Source organism: Pseudorca crassidens, chromosome 7 (genome assembly GCF_039906515.1).
Source record: "Pseudorca crassidens isolate mPseCra1 chromosome 7, mPseCra1.hap1, whole genome shotgun sequence".
NCBI lineage: Eukaryota > Metazoa > Chordata > Mammalia > Artiodactyla > Delphinidae > Pseudorca > Pseudorca crassidens.
This window is the reverse complement of record NC_090302.1, coordinates 46584634-46607406: the sequence shown is the minus strand read 5'-3', so window position 1 is coordinate 46607406 and position 22773 is coordinate 46584634. Positions and strand designations below refer to the sequence as shown.

Below are 22773 nucleotides of genomic sequence, written 5' to 3'. Positions count from 1 at the left end.
ATAAATATTTGCTGAAAGAATGTATGACTAATTCTGTTAGGTAGGACACTTAAATGAGACAACTGGCATACACTTAGATTAAGTGACAGATTGAAGATCCCGCGGCTAATGAGTATGAACTCAGCTTCCATAGCCTCAATCCCTTTCCTACCCGCCAGGCTGCTTTCTACATTGAGTTGTCCTCTTCTTCTGACGCCATAGGGTGTCAACAACTGACATGAAAGGATTTGGTCTGGTGGTTAGAATCATGAAAGTAATAGAATTGAGATAAAGGTACAGTGCATTTTACAAGAATTTAATTTTACCCTCTTGGTGCATTGTTTAATAATAGCTTTTAACTAAATACAAAGGGTCTGTACTTTTCTTTTAACTGTTTACATGGAGAAAGATTACTCTTAGTCTATGCTTAGAATGGCAAAAATAAGGGTTACGTATTTCTATTTTAGTGTTTTATTCCTGAAAATGATACTCGGCATGGCAATCACTCCTGGAGAGGTGACCACTTCTCTCATAACTTGGGGGATGTTTTTTGTTTTTGTAAGAGCCCTAAGGAGCAAAGGGAGAAAGCGGGTGTCTCCTCCTGGCCCGTGGTCCTTCCCCATCATAGGAAATCTTCTTCAGCTTAGAGACCATCCTTACCTTACATTCATGGAGACGAGGAAGAAATACGGAAATGTCTTTCTCATCAGACTTGGCATGGTGCCTGTCCTGGTGGTGAATGGGATGGAAATGGTGAAACAAGTACTACTCAAAGTTGGAGAGGGCTTCCCTGGTGGCACAGTGGTTGAGAGTACGCCTGCCGATGCAGGGGACACGGGTTCGTGCCCCAGTCCGGGAAGATCCCACATGCCGCGGGGCAGCTTGGGCCCGTGAGCCATGGCCGCTGAGCCTGCGCGTCCGGAGCCTGTGCTCCGCAACGGGAAAGGCCACAGCAGTGAGAGGCCCACGTACCTGGAAAAAAAAAAAAAAGATGGAGAGTATTTTTCAGGCCGACCTAACATGCATATATTTTCTTTCCTGGCAGAAGGAAAGAGTCTTAGGTTTTCAGTCAATTATGGAGAGAGTTGGAAGCTTCATAAGAAAACTGCTTCCAATGCTTTACAACATTTTCTAAAGCAGAAGCAAAATCCTCCACTTGCTTTTGCTTACTTGAGAAACATGTCATTGAGGAAGTTTCTGAGCTGGTAAAAGTCTCTGCAGACTTGACTTCCAAGAATGGCAGCTTTGACCCCAGAGGTGCTATTACGTGTGCAGTGGCCAACGTTGTCTGTGCCCTTTGTTTGGGCAAGAGATGTGACCACAGTGATGAGGAGTTTCTTAGAATAGTTAAAGAGAATGATGACTTGGGGCTTCCCTGGTGGCGCAGTGGTTGAGAGTCCGCCTGCCAATGCAGGGGACACGGGTTCGAGCCCTGGTCTGGGAGGATCCCACATGCCGCGGAGCAACTAAGCCCGTGAGCCACAGCTACTGAGCCTGCGCGTCTGGAGCCTGTGCTCTGCAACAAGAGAGGCCGCGACAGTGAGAGGCCCGCGCACCGCTATGAAGAGTGGCCCCCGCTTGCCACAACTAGAGAAAGCCCTCGCACAGAAATGAAGACCCAACACAGCCAAAAATAAATAAATAAATAAATTTATAAAAAAAAAAAAAAAAAGAATGATGACTTACTCAAGCCTCCAATGCTGCTAATCCTGCCGATTTCATACTGTGTTTCTGCTACCTTCCACTGCGAATTATAAATTCTCCCCAGGAGTTTTATCAGGCCCTGAATCAGTTTATTGCTCTACATGTACAAGATCATCTTACAACATATGATAAGGTAAGGGTTTAAATTCATGCCAGGACTGGGGATTTGGTGAGAAGTGAAAAAAAAAAAAAGGGTGAGATGCATTAAGAACTCAGACAACTTTATGTACTTCTTTGGTTCTTTCACTGTAATTTTTCCATAGTGAACCTTACCCAAACTGTTGGTAAATGTGAGGTCCAATCAGAGCAATTATAGGGCAGTATTACTTAGATCTCGTGTAGGGACCATAAGAAGAGCTTTGAATTTTTTGAGACATCAGAAATTTCCCTATTGTGCTGATAAGGCACATACTTGAATTATGAATCTGTAATTGACTGATAAATGATGACTAGCATGTAGGTGAGCCTCCTGAAGAAATGACCCAATAATTTTGTTTCTCTAATTTTTCATCTGAAACTATCGGGTCTTAAAATTATCAGCATATTTTTTTTCAGAAAGTGTTTTGAATAATTATAAAGAATATTCTATAGGAACCTTCCAATTTACCCTCATATCCTACTTGAGTTTCTTTCCTATGAAGAAATGAACTTTGAGGTCATAACACATGTAGAAATGTTATCCATGTGACAGAAGCAAACCTTCTTATGAGGCCATTGAGATGTTTTTGGCCCAATTTGATGGTCCACAAAAGAGTAAATTTCTCTCTTGAAGTATGTATGTACTAGAAAGAATCCTAGTTCTTGGGGACCAATTTGCTGAGAGGAGGGCATCGGGAAAAAAAAACCATGAAAATGTGAGTAATTGAGCAAATGAAGAGATGTGAGGATTTAAGTCCCCTCCGATTAGAAGGAAGAGGCAGAAAACAATGTGTCTCAGGGTACCAGCAGGGAATTCTAGATCAGATACAGTAAGTAAAACAGTTTGTGAAATTCATAAATTTTGCTTCCTACTCCCTAACCTACTCTAGCCCCACTTCCTCTTCATGGTGATTATAGTAAAATCCTTACAATAGGTTTGAAAACCTCTTATTGTATTTATTGCTTAGCAATTTCCCTGTAATAAGTTAACCTCTGACTTTTCTAAGTGTGCTTCCAGACATAGGTATATTCTTTATTGATTGAAAAAAACTTTTAAGAAGAAATTTGAGTTTGGTACCTTGATTTTCTATTCTACATTCTTTTTTTTTTTTCTTTTTTGAGGTATGCCGGCCTCTCACTGTTGTGGCCTCTCCCGTTGCGGAGCACAGGCTCCGGACGCGCAGGCTCAGCGACCATGGCTCACGGGCGCAGCCGCTCCGCAGCATGTGGGATCTTCCCGGACCGGGGCATGAACCCGTGTCCCCTGTATCGGCAGGCAGACTCTCAACCACTGTGCCACCAGGGAAGCCCTCTACATTCTTTTAAGATTGAACATTGCCTTAAGATTAAGCATTAAGAAGCAAAACTGGTTGCAAGGTTTAAAATGATCTACCTATATTCTTTATATTCCTAAGCTAATTGGGTTCATTTCAAGTTCATTTCAAGGCTTTTCTTGCATGAGAGTCATATATGCTGTAAAATGTAGTTAGGGATGACTAATCATGTTAAGGTTTATATCCTCAGGACTATATCCAAGATAGCACTGATGCTCTGATTAATACATGCCACAACAAATATGCTGCTACCAAAACAGCCACCTTAAATGATGATGAAATCATAAGCACTGTGAATGACCTCTTTGGAGCTGGTATGTGAAAGTATTTATCAATATTTAAGGTGGGGCTTCCCTGGTGGCGCAGTGGTTGAGAGTCCGCCTGCCGATGGAGGGGACATGGGTTCGTGCCCCGGACTGGGAAGATCCCACGTGCCGCGGAGCGGCTGGGCCCGTGAGCCATGGCCGCTGAGCCTGTGCGTCCGGAGCCTGTGCTCCACAACGGGAGAGGCCACAACAGTGAGAGGCCCGCGTACCGCAAAAAATATATATATATATATATTTAAGGTGAATCAAGATTAATTGCAATTTTCTGTTTTCTACTGTTTACATTTTAGAGTCTTTCCCTCTTTTGATATCGGCCATTTACTACTTTGATCCCTACATCCCACTCCCAGTACCTTTCCCAACCCATTGACATTTACTCTTAATTTGTTTAAGTGCTGTTTTTTTGTTTCATGTATTCTTATAAAATGGGCTTTATATTTTCATGTATTAGCGTGTATTCTAATATTATCATGAATTTTAATATATGTAAATTACCATTGTTATTTACATCTCAACTTATTTCTAACTTTTTTCATGAAGCCCTTTATTTTTAAGGTTCAATCATGGTTGTCAGGTGTATTTCTAATTTGCTTCTTTAATGGTTGCATAGTACTCCATGGCCAGTACCCCCTACATTTTACTAGTCTGCTGTCTCAGTAATGCAGATATTGGCAATGCTAATATGACTATCTTTGTGCATCAGTTTTCCCTCCTTTTTCATTAATGGTCTTATGTTAAGAAGCAGAATTTCTGGGTCACCTAATAAAAGGATTCTTGAGTTTTTCATACAGATTACCAAAATCCTTTTCAGAAAGACAGTTTATACTGCCACCACACTACTATCATTCTTACATTTCATAGTTTTTTTCTAAATCACTTTTACCTATTGATGGAAGAAATTTTCACATATTGAGGTGTGGGGAAGTCATCATGGTGGATACGTGATTTGGCTTGAGCTTTATGCTAACTAGTATGGCCTGTCAAACATGCACTGTACATCTGCTTAACCATTAAAAAAAAAGAAGAAGAATGCATTTATCAGATTGTTCGGAATGTCTACTTTGAAGATAGATATAATATATATGTCATCCCCCCTTCCTATGACACCAATGCTAGTACTCCTTTGAAGATGAAGTTTCCTTCTCAGACACCAAGGTCATGCTGACTCACTGTAAATATACTAACCTGTCTTTTTTGAAACCTTGAAGGAATGTACCCCTGTCATGTTTGATGTTTGTTCTTTGTTCTGACAAAATATAAAACTGTGGTTCAGGCAACCATGATGGAGCTGGATGGCCATTGTGGATGTGATTTCAGACACGTCCCTGCATCACTGAGAACTTGAATTTTCTATGCTGTATCAAACTCAAGGATAACACCAGCCATTTTTAAAACAATATCTGCTAGTAGCTGCAAGCTGCAATATTATGGTTAGAAGGTTTCCCCTTGTAACTAAGCAACCATTTCAGACCCCAGCCAACCCTTGTTGAACAACCACACTTACTTCTTGCCAGCTCCAACCATAATTCTTGACAGACAACCTATGTAGCTTTGCAGTTTTTGCCTATACAAACCTTCCCCATTTTGTATTCTGGGGAAACACAATTCAAGTGCTTCTTGAATCTGTGTCTCCTGGGCTATAGTCCTCAGTTTAGTTTGAATAAAACTCTCTTCTATACCTATTATAGATTGTTTTTTATTTGTGTTGACACTATCAAATTTCTTATAGTTCCTGTAAGATATTAGACTGCAGAAAGAAAATTCCCTTAGTGTAACAACAAAATTCTAAAGGTGTTTTAGTAGTTTCATTTTACGTGGAATATTCTTCAGACTTGTTTTTTCATTTCTTCTTTATGCGATAGTTATTGGCAATTGGGTTCACTTTTTTCTAGGATCTATGTATTTGTATTCCTGAATTTTCTTTGCAAACAGAGGCATTTGTTTGGGTTTATATTATTTTTCCTCATGCTCCCCTCTGCTCCCCCTCCCCACACATTTATATATATTTATTATTTTGATCATGATTTAAATCTGATGGATGCAGGGGTTATTTATCATACGAATTTGATCATGCTGTACTTAGCATTTCTTCTGCCAGCTATCTGATGCTAAATACTATCGTTAGAATTTGTGAGGACATTCTTTTAAAGCCTGAACACCACTGAGTACTAAAGACTGGGTGTGTATGGGTGTGATTAACACAACAAGTGGGCTTTATTTTCATTGGAATTCCATGAGATATCTAATAAATTTATTTCAGAAATATACAGTACGCCGAGATCCTGAAGTAATCAACAAATACAAAATTACGGCAAATAACTAAAATGATTAGAATATAGAAGAGTGCCACCAGATGTGCACAATCCAGTTAAACATAGTTTAGATAAAATGTGTGAAAAATAAGTAATATTCAGTGTAACACATTATTTATTTAAGCATTTATTAATGCAACAAACCTGGCTGAAATAATTTCATTTTGAATTCAAATAAGAGTAATAAAGAAAATTAATTTAAAAACTTCTACATGTGTCTGCTTCTGCTCTAGTGGTACATGATAGAATACTTTATTAGAAGAAAATAGTGAGTGCTAAACCACATATTTTATTTTATTTATTTATTTATTTTTTTGCAGTACGCGGGCCTCTCACTGCTGCGGCCTCTCCCGTTGCAGAGCACACGCTCCGGACGCGCAGGCTCAGCGGCCATGGCTCACGGGCCCAGCCGCTCCACGGCATGTGGGATCTTCCCGGACCGGGGCATGAATCCGTGTCCCCTGCATCGGCAGGCAGACTCTCAACCACTGCGCCACCAGGGAAGCCCTAAACCACATATTTTAGTGGATAAAATTTTTGAGCACACTGTTTCATCCGATCTGCTGTATTATTAACATTTATATTCCATATTTGACTCTTCAAATTGATCATAGGGATAATTTAGTTTCTCCTTTGGCTATAGTCAGTCTCTCCCAAAATAATTTATTATAAGCTCGATTGTTAGATAATCTGCCAAGATAAATAATAGGTTGCTTAAACCTTGATATAAACAGAAAATTTTATGATGATCCAAATATGAATCCTATTATTTATCCAGATAGACCTAGGTCTTGGATATAATGTCCATGGCTCTACAATGTGCAAAATCAGTGTCTTTCGTGCAGCATTCATGACTTGTTTCGTTTGTCTTTTGATAGTGAATAGAGTCAATATATTCTGAATAGAAGTCCATTTTCTCACACCATACTGCACATTACTACAAACACCATTGTTGGCAACTGCATTTGGACAACTCACTTTTAGGATAATTCCTTGCACTGTGAAGTCATGTTAGAAATTTTGTGGCATGAGAACTGTTGAATCTACTGGCTCACTGTAAGAGATTGCCCTATTCAAAAAATGTAGAACCAAGTCTTGAGAAGAGATGATTGGGAAGGATTTTACTTTGCTCTGTAGCTACATTTGGGTGCAAATGAACCCGCGTCCCCTGCATCAGCAGGAGGACTCTCAACCACTGCGCCACCAGGGAAGCCCTGATCACATTCTTTGATGTAGTATAAAGTTATCCTTGAGAAAAAGATGAAGTTTTACATAGAGTTTCTGGCTTTTATTTTCAATAATGAAAAACATCTTACCAATGTATAGATAATATCAAAAGTGAAGATACGTTGTTTAAAGGATGAATTTTAAAACAAAGCAAGTACACTAAAAATCAGTATTTAAAAAAATTGAATGTACTCAACCTTCCATTAGGCACTTATACAAACTTATGGCCTTGAAGCCAGATAAGTCCAAGTTTAAGTCCTGACTCTGTCTCTTCTGAGTTGTCACCTTGAGCAAGGTTCATAATGTCCTTGTAGCACAGTTTTCTCTTCAATAAAATGAGCATAGAACAGAAAAAGCATTCAATAGCTATGTATGATTTATGATATTAATTATTATTATACATAGATCATAGCCATTATCATTGTAACAATGGTTTATTTTGTAGTGAAATATTTCCAGTGTTTTCATTTGCCTTATAGATAATACCTATATATTTAAAACTTTTATTTTATTTTTTCTTGTGGTTGCAAACATGTAACATTAAATTTACTACATTAAACATTTTTACATGTACAATTCAGTAGTGTTGTGTATATTCACATTGTTGTGTAACAGATCTTTAGAACTTTTTCATCTTGCAAAAATTATAACTCTATGCCCATTAAACCCCAATTTTCCCACCTCTGTACTCCCAGCCCTAGGCAACTACCTTTCTAATTTATGTTTTTACGATTTTGACTACTTTAGATACCTTATATGAATGAAATCAGACAGTATTTTTCCTTTTGTGACTGGTTTGTTTCGTATAGCATAATGTCCTTGAGGTTCATCCATATTGTAGCAAGTGACAGGATCTCCTTCTTTTTAAGGCTGTATAATATTCCATTGCATGCATATACCACATTTTGTTTATCCATTCATTCATCGATGTACATGTGGGTTGTTTCCACCTCTCGGCTATTGTGAATAATGCTACCATGGACATGGTGGTACATATATCTTTTTAAATCCATGCTTTCAGCTCTTTTGAATTAATGGATCACTTGGTAATTCTTTTTTAAATATTGTGAGGACCCTTTATATTGTTTTCCATAGTGACTGCACCATTTTACATTTCTACCAGCGATGCATTAGGGTTCCAATTTTTCCACATTCTCATCAACATTTGCTGTTTTCTGCTTATTGGTAGTGGCTGTTCTAATGGGTAAGAGGTTAAGCCTATATTTTGAAATAAACGTTAATGTATAATAATTGTATTATTAATTGGTATTCATATTTAGATTATTTTCCCTGGATTCTTAGTATTCAAATACAAAGTAACTTGAGGATCCAATTTTGCTAATACTTTTTTCCAAGACACTTTTTCTCTCTTTTTTCTTTCAGAGTTTGAAACAATATCAACATGTCTATATTGGAGCTTTCTTTATTTGATACACTATCCAGAAATTCAAGCCAAAATTCAAGAAGAAATTGGTAACATGCTTTCAGATGAAAAGTATAATTCTTATAAGAATATATTTTCATTTTTAAATTAAATTTTTTAAAAAACCTTTTTTTTTACCCAGATGGAAACATTGGGATGAAATCAACCAGGTTTGAAGACAGGAAAATTTTACCCTCCACAGAAGCTTTCATAAATGAAATATTCAGACATGCCTCCTTTCTTCCTTTTACTGTTCTTCATTGGTAAGGATATGCTGCTCCTTTGGGACAACAACTCTCCCAAAGGTGGTGTGGGGAGGAGTGAGGAATCTCAGGCATTAGACTGAATACTTTAAGTGCTTTAAAATCTATAGTATGTTAATGTTATTTTAATATTATTTAAAATCATTTTATTTTCTTTTGAAACCTTTAATGAAATTTTAACATAGAGCAAGGCAAATTTTGTGAATATTGTTTATAACTAAACTATGATGCCATTAACTTTCATCTTATATTTAAAAATTAAGGGGAGAGAGGATATAGAAATTTGGAACAATTGATAATCCAACCACAATATATGTTTGGCTATTAAGCGTTGTACAAACTCACTTAACTTCCCCTTACGAGTAGCGTTAGCCGCCTGCTAATGTGATGTGGCTTCATTTTCAGTAGCTAAGAATTTTACTGAACAGTAGACCGAGGAAGCTAGTTGCCACAAACAGATTAAACAGAGTCTACATTTATAGATATTTGAAAGTTTACTGAACCTTATGCCAGATTCTCCAGATCCCAAATGCATGCAAGTATAGACTAAGTAGATAGGCTTTATTAAATATGTATGTGAACAACCAAAGTTCTGGTGGTTTGAACTGTTTCCATTCCACACAACTAAAATAAAAAATTAAATTCTCCGTGCTTTTTCTCTTCCCATCTTTATACAGCGAAGGAGGGGGAATGTCTCTCACGACATGTGGTAATCGGCAGAGCAGAATGCAGTGCCTCAGCCCAGGTATCTCCAAGGGCCAGACCACTAGCTGAGCAGAGTCAAGCCCAGACAGTGAGCCACTCAGTCCCCTGTATTTTGCCTCTCTCATTTGCTCTCCATATTCACACATGATGCTATCTATTCACTGTGATCCCTTTTCTTCAGATCCCCTTTCTGGTTGAAGTAGACTTCATCTTTAACTTAAGTGTATAAAAAGCATCCTACATTTAAATATGCAGCTCTTCTGTTCCAAAGGCTTCTGTAGGGTGACTTTGGGTGCTTCATAAAAGAGTACGACCTACAAGCTTTACTAAGAAATCAGGAACAGAGAGACCTGCCAAGTTTACAGGCATTATTTGGGATGAAATGAAAGTGATCATAATCTTTGGGATCGTGAAAACACATCTGAGAGCCTCACTAATAGGGAGAAATATATTTTAGGAAATAGGTATTCATTATATTATTAGAAGTGAAGAAATAAACTAATATATCAACTATAAAGATCAGAGGCATCGGCCAATGAGAGTAGTGTGATATAAACCAAGAATTTTAGCACAAACGTAAAAGGCATCTTATATATTGATATGTTGTTTGGGATTAATCTGTTCTCCACTTGGATGTTTACCATTTTCCATTTAAAAGGACAAGGGATTAAAGAGCAGAAAATGGTTAAAATGAAATGAATTTTAAAAAGATAAATGGAAGAATCTTAGGTAAGGGGGCAAAAGTTTTGCTATTATATATAACTTATGCACACACATACACGAAAGACCAAACAGTACCCTAATAAATATTTATTGCATGTGTGCTCTTTAAAAGTTATGTGGAAAGGCATTTTTATATATGAAGTTTCAGAAGTATATATTTAGAAAGAGAGACCCTACAATGAATAAATTTATACATTGAGTCCTTCTTTAGAATATATAGTCACTCATAGTTTAATATTAGTGAAATCAAATTTTACATGCTAGGTTTCCATAGGGTGGGAGCATGTGGTTTTTATGCAGAGTAGAATTTGAGCAGCTGAATCCACAGAGGGAGTGTGGACAGGAATGTACTGAGAAAGGCAAGTGGCTATACCAGGAGCTGGTAATCCTTCCAACAAATGGCTCCATCCCTTTTTTGACCTTCTCCTTTGTTGGGTTTTGAGGGCACCCGATGAAGAATACCCATATTATTTGCCAAAGTTCAGTACCAGCTGCAAGATGAAAGTAGGTCAGAGAGAGTTTCAGATATTAACTTTTTTAATGATCAGAGCTAGTTTGCACAGTTTGGCTTACAGCTAGACCAAGGAGGCTTACTTATACTTTTTACCTGAATTAGACATACTTCTACACTCAGACTCTGGCAAAGTTGGACGACAGCAGTCTCCTCTGCACGAAACCTGCTCTTCAGCTCAGCCCATTAATAACTATAGATGAGATGTATTACCTTCTCTATAGGTTGGCTCATCAGAAAAGAGAACCCAGAAGTGGCTAAGACAAATGTGTCCAGTGACTGCTCTTAAACTCATCACATTGAAATGTCACTGCTTCTCTGGGGAGAAGTGAGTGTGAGGGCCATCTCAGAAGTTAGGGAGTGCCATATGGAAATATAACATGGCTTAATCTAAACTGTGCATAATTACAGAGGTATAAAAGGGAAAGATGTACAATATACATAATGAAGTCTGAGTATGGGACTAGAAAAATAGAATACTTGTTCTAGAAGCAGCTTAGAGACCATCCAATACAACCAATATCATTTCACAGCTAGGAAATGAAACCATAGAGTAGATATGAGATTTGCCCAACATCTCACTGAGACCAGTATCTAGAGTTCAGATTTCCTAGTTCCAGTTCCATTCCAATTCCTAGTTCCTCCCATCAAGTACTAAATGATGTTATGTTTTGTTTTTCTAATCTACTAATAGAAGCCAAAAACACATGGGGTACAAAGAAAATGTTTTATAATGTCCTTAATAGTTTCTGGTTGTATTCAAATGTGTCTACTTATGACCAACTCTGTCATAGAAATACTGAGATAATTTTCTAGAGATTTTAACTCATAGCAATGCCTGCTTAACAAATACAAGAAAAAGAATAAATTAGTGATTTGACAATAGGTAGAAGATATATCAATTAATGAACAAAGGGAGATTTATAAAGATGTCACATCATTATTGCAGTAAAAAATAACACTAACAAAAAATAGTCCATGCATCATGGGAGGCAGCTTAGGGATGGGTTATTTGAATTTACAGGATGCGTTGTAATGCTGCCTTTCTCTTTCCTACAGTACTACATCAGATACTACTCTGAATGGTTATTTCATTCCCAGGAAAACATGCACCTTTATTAACATGTATCAAGTAAATCATGATGAGGAAGCCACCAAAATTATTTCCTGAGATAAAATTTGCTTGGTTATTTGTTTGCTATTTATTAATCTGGGAAAAATTTACATTCTTCTTAACCAAACTTCATTCCCTCTGTTTCTCTTGAAAGAAGTTGGAAATAAATTCAGTTTTCTTTCCTCACAGATAATAGGAAGGATGAAATCTTAATACAGATTCATTCAGGGTAAATCGAATTTCAAAAGTGGGCTCACTGGGGGAGTTGTGAGCGAAGGACTTCGTGGGCTCACCCTCTGCATGTGTATGACCAGCTGATATTTGAAAAGCAGCCTGAAACCCCCCACTGGAGTGTAAGCCACCAAGCAGGGACTTGTTTTTTCTCTCCCTTTTTGTTTGTTTGCTTTTTCCTCAACCCCAGTACCTAGATCAGTGCCTGGCACATAGTAGGCACTCAGTAAATATTTGTGAATAAAATGCAACTAGAGGCTTGCCCATATCAACTACGGAAGGGCAGTCTGAGCCTAAGGTACCTCAGGCAGTGAAAAGTGAGGGTGATGAGTGGTGATGGCACTGGTGGGAATAACGGTGAGTACAGTTAATCTTTATAGACTCCCACTGTGTGCTGGGCACAAAAGCTCAGATGTATCTCCTCTGACCTCAACAGTAATCCTATATAGTGGTGCTAGCATGACCCCAATTTTACTGATGAAGAAACTTTCAGCCAGATTGAACAAATTACTTACGATCACTTGTTCAGCAGGTAAGAGAAGCAGGACTCACATCCAGTGTAAATCCTGTTTAATATGTAGATCTTGTTTAATGGAAATTATATGCTCCATGTGGTGAGGGCTTGATGTCGCCAGTAAACTGGTAAAGATTGCAATCTTTTCTTTTCCCCCCCTTTGGCCACCACACGGCTTGCGGGATCTTGGTTCCCAACCAGGGATCAAACCTGGGCCTTGGCAGTGAAAGCACCAAGTCCTAACCACTGGACCGCCAGGGAATTCCCAAGATAGCGTTCTTATACACTCAGCCGGTTGTATGTACAGTACTCTGTACAGCTTCTCCGTCTTCACCCAACATCTCATCTGACTGATGGCTTAGGCTTCAGGCTCTTAGGGAGGGAGGTGATTATCCTGTGTACCTAACAGCACCTTCACAATCTCTGTAACTAGCAAAATGGTAGAATACACTGCACAGACCGTCCCACTGGAACACTGATTGTCAGAGAGATTGATACATCCATTCTCCACCCAGTGATCATATTCGATAAACCTAAGCATTTTTAAACGCATTATAAGAAGAAATACAGTCAGTGTAAATTGAATGGCATTTATTTTCAGTTGGTACAACCCCAAGTATCCCAAGTGTTCTAGTATCCTAAGAACTTGTGATTGTATTGAATATTGAGTAATGATCAAACAAACTCAGTTAACACAGGTGCTGGTAAAGAAATACTGTTTGTATGGAGGCACTTGTTTAAGTAAATGAGTATGTAATTCAGGACTTGATATTATGGGAAAATTATTCATGTTGAATCTAAAAGGTCACAAACTCAAGCACCCACTGAGCAGTGGAAAATACCAAAAATGAAAGAATTGTACTTTGTTGAAGCAGTGGCAAGAGGTCATCTGCTGCATCTAATTCAACCCAGTAAACTGTTGGCGAGCAGGGCATTGTCCCACTGTTATCAGCTCTTTCAGTTATAAAAAAAAAGAACGTGAAAATGTAGATTTTCATGTGGAATCTCCTGAGTTTTAAATGTCAGCAACAATTAACTATTTTTAAAAGATTATGAGAGCAAAACGAAGTTTCTTGGAGGACTGAGTATGACTTGTAAGTCCCCAGGTTCATGACCTCTGGGGCAGAGAGAAAACAAATTTTTCTCCTAGACAGAGGGTGACATCTATAGGCAAAGAGACCCAGTTCTTTATGAAGTCAAGTGAGTCCCTGATGTATGGCTTAAGATGTAGGCAACTCACAAACATTAGTTGTCGTAGACGAGCCAGATGTGGTGCCTGTAACAAAAAAAAGGTGGAGGGAGAAGAGAGAACCAAATGCACAACAATTTGGGAACTGTGGGCAACCCCCTCAATCAGAGCTGCTTTCAGGAGACCTGGCTCCTCCTGTGATGATGTATGAAGGCTATTTCCTAAACATAGTGAGAGAGCACCAGAGTGAGAGGTGTGTCTCAGTCTCATCATTCCTGCTTATTTTGCTTAAAGCAAAGGAGATTGAATATTTATTACCTTATTTATGCCACAATTTTGGAATATTCTAATGAGAATTTTGTGGAATTATTCATTTAAGATAAAAATTTAAATACATTTCATGTATTTTATTCACTACTTAATGAACCAGAAGTCATTTTAGTGAAAAATAATTGTATTAAATTTTATTATTATTTTTTTTTTTTTGCCTCTCCCATTGTGGAGCACAGGCTCCGGACATGCAGGCTCAGCGGCCATGGCTCACGGGCCCAGCTGCTCCACGGCATGTGGTATCTTCCCGGACAGGGGCACGAACCCACGTCCCCTGCATCAGCAGGCAGACTCTCAACCACTGCACCACCAGGAAAGCCCTGTATTAAATTTTTATGATAACTAAACCTGTCAACATATTAAAGGAAAGAATGACATATATACCTGTAATAATTATATAATTACATAGCTCCATAACTATATACATATATGTATATATAATTTATAAAGGATGTTCTGAACTTGAACAGAACACTTTATGCAAAACAAAATTATTATGGAAAAGTTGGCAACAAAGGTAAAAGTGATAAAATGATTCCTTTAAAATTTTTTATTTTTGTCTATTTTATACAGAACTATTTGGGATAATCCCAATTTATTTAGACCTGAGAGATTTCTATATGAAAACATGGAACTGAATAGAACTTCGTTGAGAAGGTGTTGACTTTTGGAATGGGAATCCGGAAGTGTCTCAGAGAAGATGTTGCACGAAATGAGATATTCATTTTCTTCACCACAGTTCTGCAGCAGCTCAAGCTGGAGAAGTGCCCAGAAGCCGAGCTTGACCTGACACCCATGTATGGCTTAGCCATGAAGCCAACACCATACCAACTTCAAGTAGAGACCCGCTGCACAGGTAGTTCCTGTTCATCGATTCTCAGACTGGGTGGAGGGTTTCTTGTTTAATTCAGAAAAATTATGGGCTTCAAATTCATTTAACAAGAAATTTAGAATTCATACCCCTATGCTGTGCTGTTCAGTTCATTGTATGCCATCCTAGTGTAGGAGTTAATTTTTGAGTGTATGGGGTTTTAAACCCATGTCTCACGTGATGGTGTCCCAGGTGTCACTGTGTCACTGTGAATATGGAAGAAGGGAACGAGGACTGCTGGATGGAGTGAGCAGGAAAAGGAGTTCTATCTTCCTTCCCTTAACGCCAGCTACAATAGACAGGTGTACTGATATTTGTTTTAAATATTGGGTTCAGAATAAGAACAAGGTTCTGACTTTAAATATATTTCTTTCCACTGGACTAGGTACTAGGTATTCAAGAGGTCCAAAGAAGGGAGCTAGAGTCACCCAGAGCAGCAGAGAACATTCATGGTGATAATAGGTGGACTGAGCCAGATTTAGAGAGGCAGGGAATGGGACTTGAAGCGGGGGTGGGTTTCTTCAAAATCTATTTTTATGTCTGCTCTTATGTTTTCTGGATTATGAATTTAACTTCAGAGCAAATTGGTGTTTTTACAATGTTACTAATTCCTTTTGATACCTACTAGATATACGTGTGTATTAGTTTGCAAGGGCTGCCATAACAAAATACCACAGCCTGAGTGGCTTTAACAACAGAAATTTGTTTTCTCACAGTTCTGGAGGCTGGAAGTGTAAGATCAAGGTGTCAGCAGTGTTGGTTCCTCCTGAAGGCTCTTTCCTGGGTTTGTAGATGGGCTGTCCTCACATGGCCTTCTCTCAATGGCCACCCATCCCTGTGTCTCTCCTTTTTGTTGTAAGGACAACAGTTATATTCGATTAAAGCCTCATCCTAACAGCCTCATTTTAGCTTAACTATTGGGTTGGCCAAAGAGTTCGTTTGGGTTTTTCCATAAGATGTTACTGGAAAACCCAAACGAACTTTTTGGCCAACCCAATACCTCTTTAAAGACCTTATCTCCCAATACAGTTACATTCTGAGGTACTGGGGTTTGGGATTTCAACATATGAGTTTGCGGCAGGGTGGGGGGGAGATACAATTCAGCCCATAATAACATGTTATGAGAAAAAAAAAGACAGCAATTAAAAAGTTTTTCAGTATAGTACCCAGCACTAAGTATGTGCTTCTTTAATTGAACTTGTTAATGAGCTAAGGCATATAAAGGACATAAAATGGACAGTGAAAAACTAAGAATTTCAGATTGAAGCTTTAAGGGGAGTTGCATTATAAAGGGCTTGAAATCCAGGCGGAAGTTGAGAGCATGTCTGGAGTCTAATTCAAATGGAGAGAGCACTTAGGGATAATGACCTAAGACCATCTGGATGATGACCATCTTGACCAGGATGTTGCAGTGGAAGCCGAGAAGTTAAACAACTGACAGACATTGAGGATTAAAGTCAGGACTTTGTCTTTCTTTCCAAGTACAAATAAATTCAGCATAATCCTTGGGAATAAACAAATTGGATTGCCTGTCCTTTTTTGTAAAAGCTTTTGAAATTATTTGTATTATCCACGTGACAGTGTGTCAAACTGAAACTATCCTTACATTTTTTTCTGTAAAAAACTATCAAATCTTCTGTATATGCACTAATAATGGGGAGGACAGGAACACTATAGGAATCTTGTTATCTGTTTATCTGGTATTTTCTTTAAGGAATTGTGTTTTTCTAAAACTCTTATTTTGTTTTTTTTTTTAAACAGTAAGCAAATAAGATTCTATACATTTATTTTAACACATTGTATTGTAAAATGCTAATTTTCACTTTAACTCTGCTCCTAAGGCATGATTAGTGTACTGTTGGGCTTTTTGTATAATTCATAAGTTTGCAGTTTATGTAATTTTAGAAACATGGATAAGAATAAGACAGGGAAAAGAACATTTAAAAGCAAAATAGAAATAACTTTTCTTTTTCATTTAATTTCATTTTCATTTAATATGTAACGATGAGCTATTTTTAATTATATGTATTTACTTATCTGGAAATAATTTATTTTATGAAATATAATTAGACGCAACACAGTGTACCAACATTTTATATTGAAATAACTTATAACATAAACACTCTAAATAATCAACTGGAGACTACACACAGAATTCATTATGACGATGGAGCAATTTCTGCATCAGTGGTAATCCAAGACAAGTGAAGTGCTTAAAGCCATTATACATGAAGTAAAAAGAGTAATAGATATTAGATATCCTGCTATACAAAGGTACATATGGATGCTTACCACACTGTGCCCCCCTTGTAGCTACAGCCCCCTGGGGCTTTTGGTAACACCATGAAGATGAAGGTCAGACTAGAAACTATCCACTGCATGATGCAAGTGAGCACAGAATGTGTCTGGTCCCAAGTGTTTTTCAGAGACGAAAACTTGCACCAAAATTTATAAAGACATTTATATATTCCCACATTGAAATTCTCTAATTCCTTCCCAGTTAAACCTATACCTCAGATGTGATATCAACCCACATGACAGGATAAGAAATCAGAACCATTTTTGAGAGGTAGAAGGGGTCTTTGGGGATTTTACTCTCTAAATAATTATTAATTAGGCTGTAAAATCTACAGATCCAGGCTTCCAAGTGTGTGGACACATGATTTGATGTTTCAGATTCACACAGGACGTCCCCACAAAATCCAAGGTTCATACTTTAAACAACAAAAAAGGCACCGTACTATGTACACCTTAAATCAGAAATAGCTAAAGGGAGGTGTTTTACAGCTTAACAGGCTATAAAAAACAAATGCCCTATGAGGAATGCACCGTTGGCTTCCCCTTCAGATAAGAATAAAAGCAGGATGCAGGCAACTGATTCTCTATGACACACATTTTTAGCAGTAGGAGAGCTTAAAACAAAAATTATAAAAGTTTATATGTCTTTTCTATCCTTCAGGTTATTTACAGAGAATAGTTTACCTTAATTCAACATCACTATCAAGCCCCATCAACCATAAACTACACACATACAGGCAATACTGTTGCCTTTATCTCTACCCCTGTGGATGGAAGCATGTTGCATGAATGAATTTTCCAGCTAAGTGTGATGACTAAGTTCCAGAATGCTCATTTGAATGGATCTTAATTACTGTCTTTCTGATGTCTTAAAATGCATTTACTAAATATAGTTTTATCTTTTTCAGACTTTATATTGACATTTATTTCTAAGGGTAATGCACTGGGCTATAGTCATTTGATGAACTCCTGATCAATCCTCCATCCCTGCCTCAATACCTGCCTTCATTCATTACCTTAATGCTGACCTCCCCAGCTCCCTGCAAGCTCCACAAATGCAGGGCCAAGTCTGCTTGGCTTCCATTGTACCTCCAGTGTCCAGCACTGTTTCAGGCACATAGCAGACAATCGATAACTAGTTGTTCAGTGAATGCAGGAATGAATCAATGATTAAATGAATGAATCTAACGGAGTAGCAAAAGGAAGTATCCGAGATTTTCTAGTATGGGTAGTATTTCTGGCATCTCTGCTCCTATTTTAATTTCTACCTGTTGCCTCAGTCTCAAAATCTGTTCAGTGTTCTCACACCTGTTTAAGCTATAAGGTCCAGACCTCATCAAATACACCCTTAATTCTTTTTTTTTTTAACTCACATTTTTATGACATCAGATCCCAGCTGGATATCATTAGCCTTCCCCCATCCCCACAGGACCACTGTCAAAGTGTGTCCTAGCACTTAGGAAACTATCCAAAAGTAACATCTCAAATGTGCTCCAGAAAAGTCAATGTTTCTCCCGCTCCAACATCTTCATCTTGCCAACACACATGCATACAGATAGGCAGCTGACCATTCATTAACTTCACCAGACACATTTGTTGTCTAATGGCATCTGTCACTTCTCCTGCACACTCTGATGGAGAGAAGGGGTCACTGCTTTCTCCCTGTAATGTTTACACCCAAGGATGGGTGTTGGAGTTTACTTATTTTTCAATGGCTTAACTGAGAGTTAGGAGTAATTCTGAAAAAAGCTTACTTGAGGTTTGGGAATATTGGAAGGAATGACATAAACATACACACAAAATTATGTCCTATGCCCTACTGCTTAAGCCTAGGACTAGATTGTTCCTAGCACCTCATCCTGCACCAGTTCCCTGCTCTCTTTGCTCTCTGTGGACAAGAGCAGTTCCCTGATCCTCTACCTACCCTGCCCCCAGATTCCCATAGGCTTTGTATTTTGTGCTTTCTTTCTCTCTCTCTCTTTCTCTTTTTAGTTAGCTTAGCTAGAGGTTTATCAATTTTATTGATCTTTTCAAAGAACCAGCTTTTGGTGTCATTTATTTTCTCTCTAGTAATTTCTTGTATTCAATTCCATTAATTTCTCCTCTAATTTATATTGCTTTTCTTTGGCTTACTTTGGATTTAGTTTGCTCCTATTTTTCTAGTTTTCTAAGGTGGAAACTTAGTTTATTGATTTTAGATCCTTTTTTCTTTTCTAATATATGTATTCAGTGTTCTAAATTTTCCTCTAATATGACCCAGAATGTGGTCTATCTTTGTGAATATTCCATATAAGCTTGAGAAGAATGTGCATTCTGCTGTTGTGGGATGAAGAAGTCTACAAGATGTCCTTTACTATTTAGTTGATTGATGGTGGAATTAAGTTCAACTGTCTTTACTGATTTTCTGCCTACTGGACCTGTTCATTTCTGATTCCAAACTAAAATTTAAAACTAAATAATGTGTGAAACATGCATGCAAACAGTTAATATTTCTAGCTACTGAATTATTGTGGAGGTTTATTTATTGGCATGGAGAGGTGATATATTTTAAAAAGCTAATGTGAAATATTGCATGTAACTATTAATTATTTTGTGTATATATACACACGGAAAGTGTAAGATGTGACATGCAAATAGAATGCCAACAAAAATATGATTTTTTTTCTATTTCAGCTTATGCTCTAAATATAGTATTGCATTTATTTGAGATTATAAATTTCCTCTACTTCTGTGAATTCACATAGGGGTGAAGAAAGGTTTCAGGGTAGCAAGTACCTATCACAAAATTCATGTGTTTGGTCTAGAGAGGGGGATGAATCTTCAGACTAGATGCATGAACTGTGAATTAAAACACCAGGTTATAGAAGTTTTGCATTAATTAAATTAAAACAAAAGCTGGCATCTGAGAATAAAGAAAGAGACACACACTGTTAGTATAAAACCTCAAAAGTCTGGGATCATTCATTGATCAATTAAGAAGCTCTACACACCTACATAACTAGATAAACTAACTTTATTTAGTTTTTAATGTGTGTTTTTAGGTGCCTACTTTAAGCTAGGCTCTTTAGATGCCAGGCATAATAAAAGATGACTAAAATATGATCTATAACTTCAGAAGCTCTTTAAGATAGAGGTGAATGATAAGTGTGTGTGTGTGCGTGTGTATGTGCATAGATAGCATATAAGTGTGTGTATATATATATATATATACACAATGATATAGTTAAATGTACATATCTTAATTGTTCTTTCTAAGACTAGTCATAAAAATTCAAGCTTTCTCGTTCCCTCTTCATGCATTCAATGGGGGTGTGTGTTTGAAAATTTCTTTGCAACTTTCTCTTTTTGTGAAGAGTCCTTGACAGGCTGAATGCCCTTTGTTGATCAAGGAGCTTCGTATGGTTCTGCCAACTTACCTCTTTGCACAGCTGGTCACTCTTCTAAGGAGTCTTCATTCTTTGATTCCTTTGTGCCAGCTTGGCCTATGTTATACTATTTCCTAGCATTCCATACTCAGTGGTCCTCACTGGGTTTCACCATGCCTCTCACTATTCTGCTTGGCACTTTGATTTTCATCTATCTATTTAGAATTGCCAACAGGTTTTACCATCTCACAGTAGGTGAGAACAGAGCGGTTTAGAAATTCAGCACCTTGGGATGAGAGTTTAACACAGCTGGAGGGCAGAACGTCACCTACCATCTTAGCAGTGCTTGCTTAGCTTAGTGTCTGGAACATAAAGGCCTTCAACATGTATTCAGAGGAATCACTTCCATTCAAGTGTTTATTGACAATGCACTTCATTGGGCCTCTGTGGGCCAGGGAATAGTACTGTGTGAAAAGGCTCTCCAAAGTTAAAACTGCTGTGGGCCGTGAAGTGATTTACAGGATGATATCTCTTTGGTTAACAATATTCTTACTCTACGTGTTTCAGAAATTTGGGAAATGAAGCCAAGTATATGAAAACTATTCTTTGGAGCAGGAGCAATAATAGCTTCGGGTTTTGAAATAAGAATCAAAGGTGGTGGGGGGGTTCCCCGGTGGCACAGTGGTTGAGAGTCTGCCTGCCAGTGCAGGGGACACGGGTTCGAGCCCTGGTCTGGGAGGATCCCGCATGCCGCGGAGCAACTAAGCCCGTGAGCCACAATTGCTGAGCCTGCGCGTCTGAAGCCTGTGCTCCGCAACGGGAGAGGCCGCGATAGTGAAAGGCCCGTGCACCGCGGTGAAGAGTGGCCCCCACTCGCCGCAACTAGAAAAAGCCCTCGCAACAGAAACGAAGACCCAACACAGCCAAAAATAAATAAATAAATGAAATTTTTTAAAAAAAGAATCAAAGGTGGTGTTTTCCCCAGATTTGGGGGCAAGATAGATTCGAACCCAGTTACTCTATATATGGAAAGCTGCTGTTTGCTTTTTAGTTAAGATTTTTAAACAATTTCCCCCATTTAAAGAAAGTTAAGTTACTCACTTCTCCTCACCACTGCTTCTTGCTCTATACAACAAACGCAAGTTTGATGAGGAAATTTTTATTAAGGTATCCATACAGAAAAGTGCACAAAATGTAAGTTTAAAGCTTGGTGAATTTTTACAAACTGACCACCACCAGCATTCCACAGCCCCCCAGCCTTTCATTCCTCCTTAGTCTCCAATCTCTGTGCCTCAAGGATAACCCTTATCCTGACTTCCAATGCCATAGTTCAATTTGTCTGTTTTTGAATTGTACATTAAGGGAATGAAACAAAATGTGCCCTTTTGTGCTTGACTTCTTTTGTACCACATTGTGCTTGCAAGATTCATCCATGTTCTATTTGAAAGATTAATCAAGTTGTGTGTAGTTGTATTTCATTCATTCTCATTGTTCATTGCTATCGATTGTTCCATTAGGTGACTATACCAAAATTTATGAATGTATTTTATTGATAGAAGCCACTTGGGTAATTTCTATTTTGGGTCGTTATGAAGAGTGCTGCTATGAACATTCCTGTGCACAGTTTTTGGTGAATATATGTAAACTTTTTCGTTGGCGAATATAAATGTAGGACTGGAATTGCTGAGTCATAAAGCATTTGTTTTTTTAATTGAGAAATTCGAACTAATATTTCAGCATGGTTGTACCAATTTATACTCCCACCAGCAAGCTGAAAAAGTTCTCTGGTTGTTCCACATCCTTTTCAACAGTTGATATTTTCTGTCTTATTTTCTGTATTTTTGGTTTAGCCACAATGATGGCAAACATACCCTTATTAAAGAGACAGATGGTCAGATAAATCCCTGGCCTGTTACCTTACGTGAACTTGATTTTGGCAATGTTAGCTAGTTCATTCTCTCTTAATGAAATGAATCTAGGACAGATTGAGTGCTTTCATCCACTGAAGTCTTTCAAAAGTGAATGATCATCCAACCCCCTGCCACTGCCCCCCTCCCCCAAACACAAATGGTCTTAGCTCACAGTTACCAGGGCCTCCTGAGAAAGCAGTTTTTGCCAAGACTGTCTTTTTCCAATTTCTTTGGGAAGAGATTTTACAGGATTTCCCCCATTTATCAAAACAATTTCTGCCTTTAAAATGTATCTCAGTTATTATA

General features: G+C 38.0%; 1 protein-coding gene and 1 long non-coding RNA gene across 2 annotated transcripts in view; both read left to right on the top strand.

Annotated features, from left to right (window-relative positions):
- Positions 1 to 462: 462 nt before the first annotated feature.
- On the top strand, positions 463 to 14962 carry LOC137228347 (cytochrome P450 1A4-like). Its single transcript, XM_067745474.1, is given in 10 exon segments — positions 463 to 772; positions 989 to 1099; positions 1102 to 1368; positions 1671 to 1816; positions 3346 to 3469; positions 8404 to 8493; positions 8586 to 8706; positions 11705 to 11791; positions 14597 to 14667; positions 14670 to 14962. Coding segments are annotated over 10 exon segments (1620 nt in total).
- Positions 14963 to 22648: 7686 nt separating this feature from the next.
- LOC137227766 (uncharacterized) overlaps positions 22649 to 22773 on the top strand; it is a 58412-nt gene continuing 58287 nt past the window's right edge. The window contains exon 1 of the long non-coding RNA XR_010944996.1: positions 22649 to 22756. This is a non-coding gene — a long non-coding RNA (uncharacterized lncRNA). The remainder of the gene's footprint in view (positions 22757 to 22773) is intronic.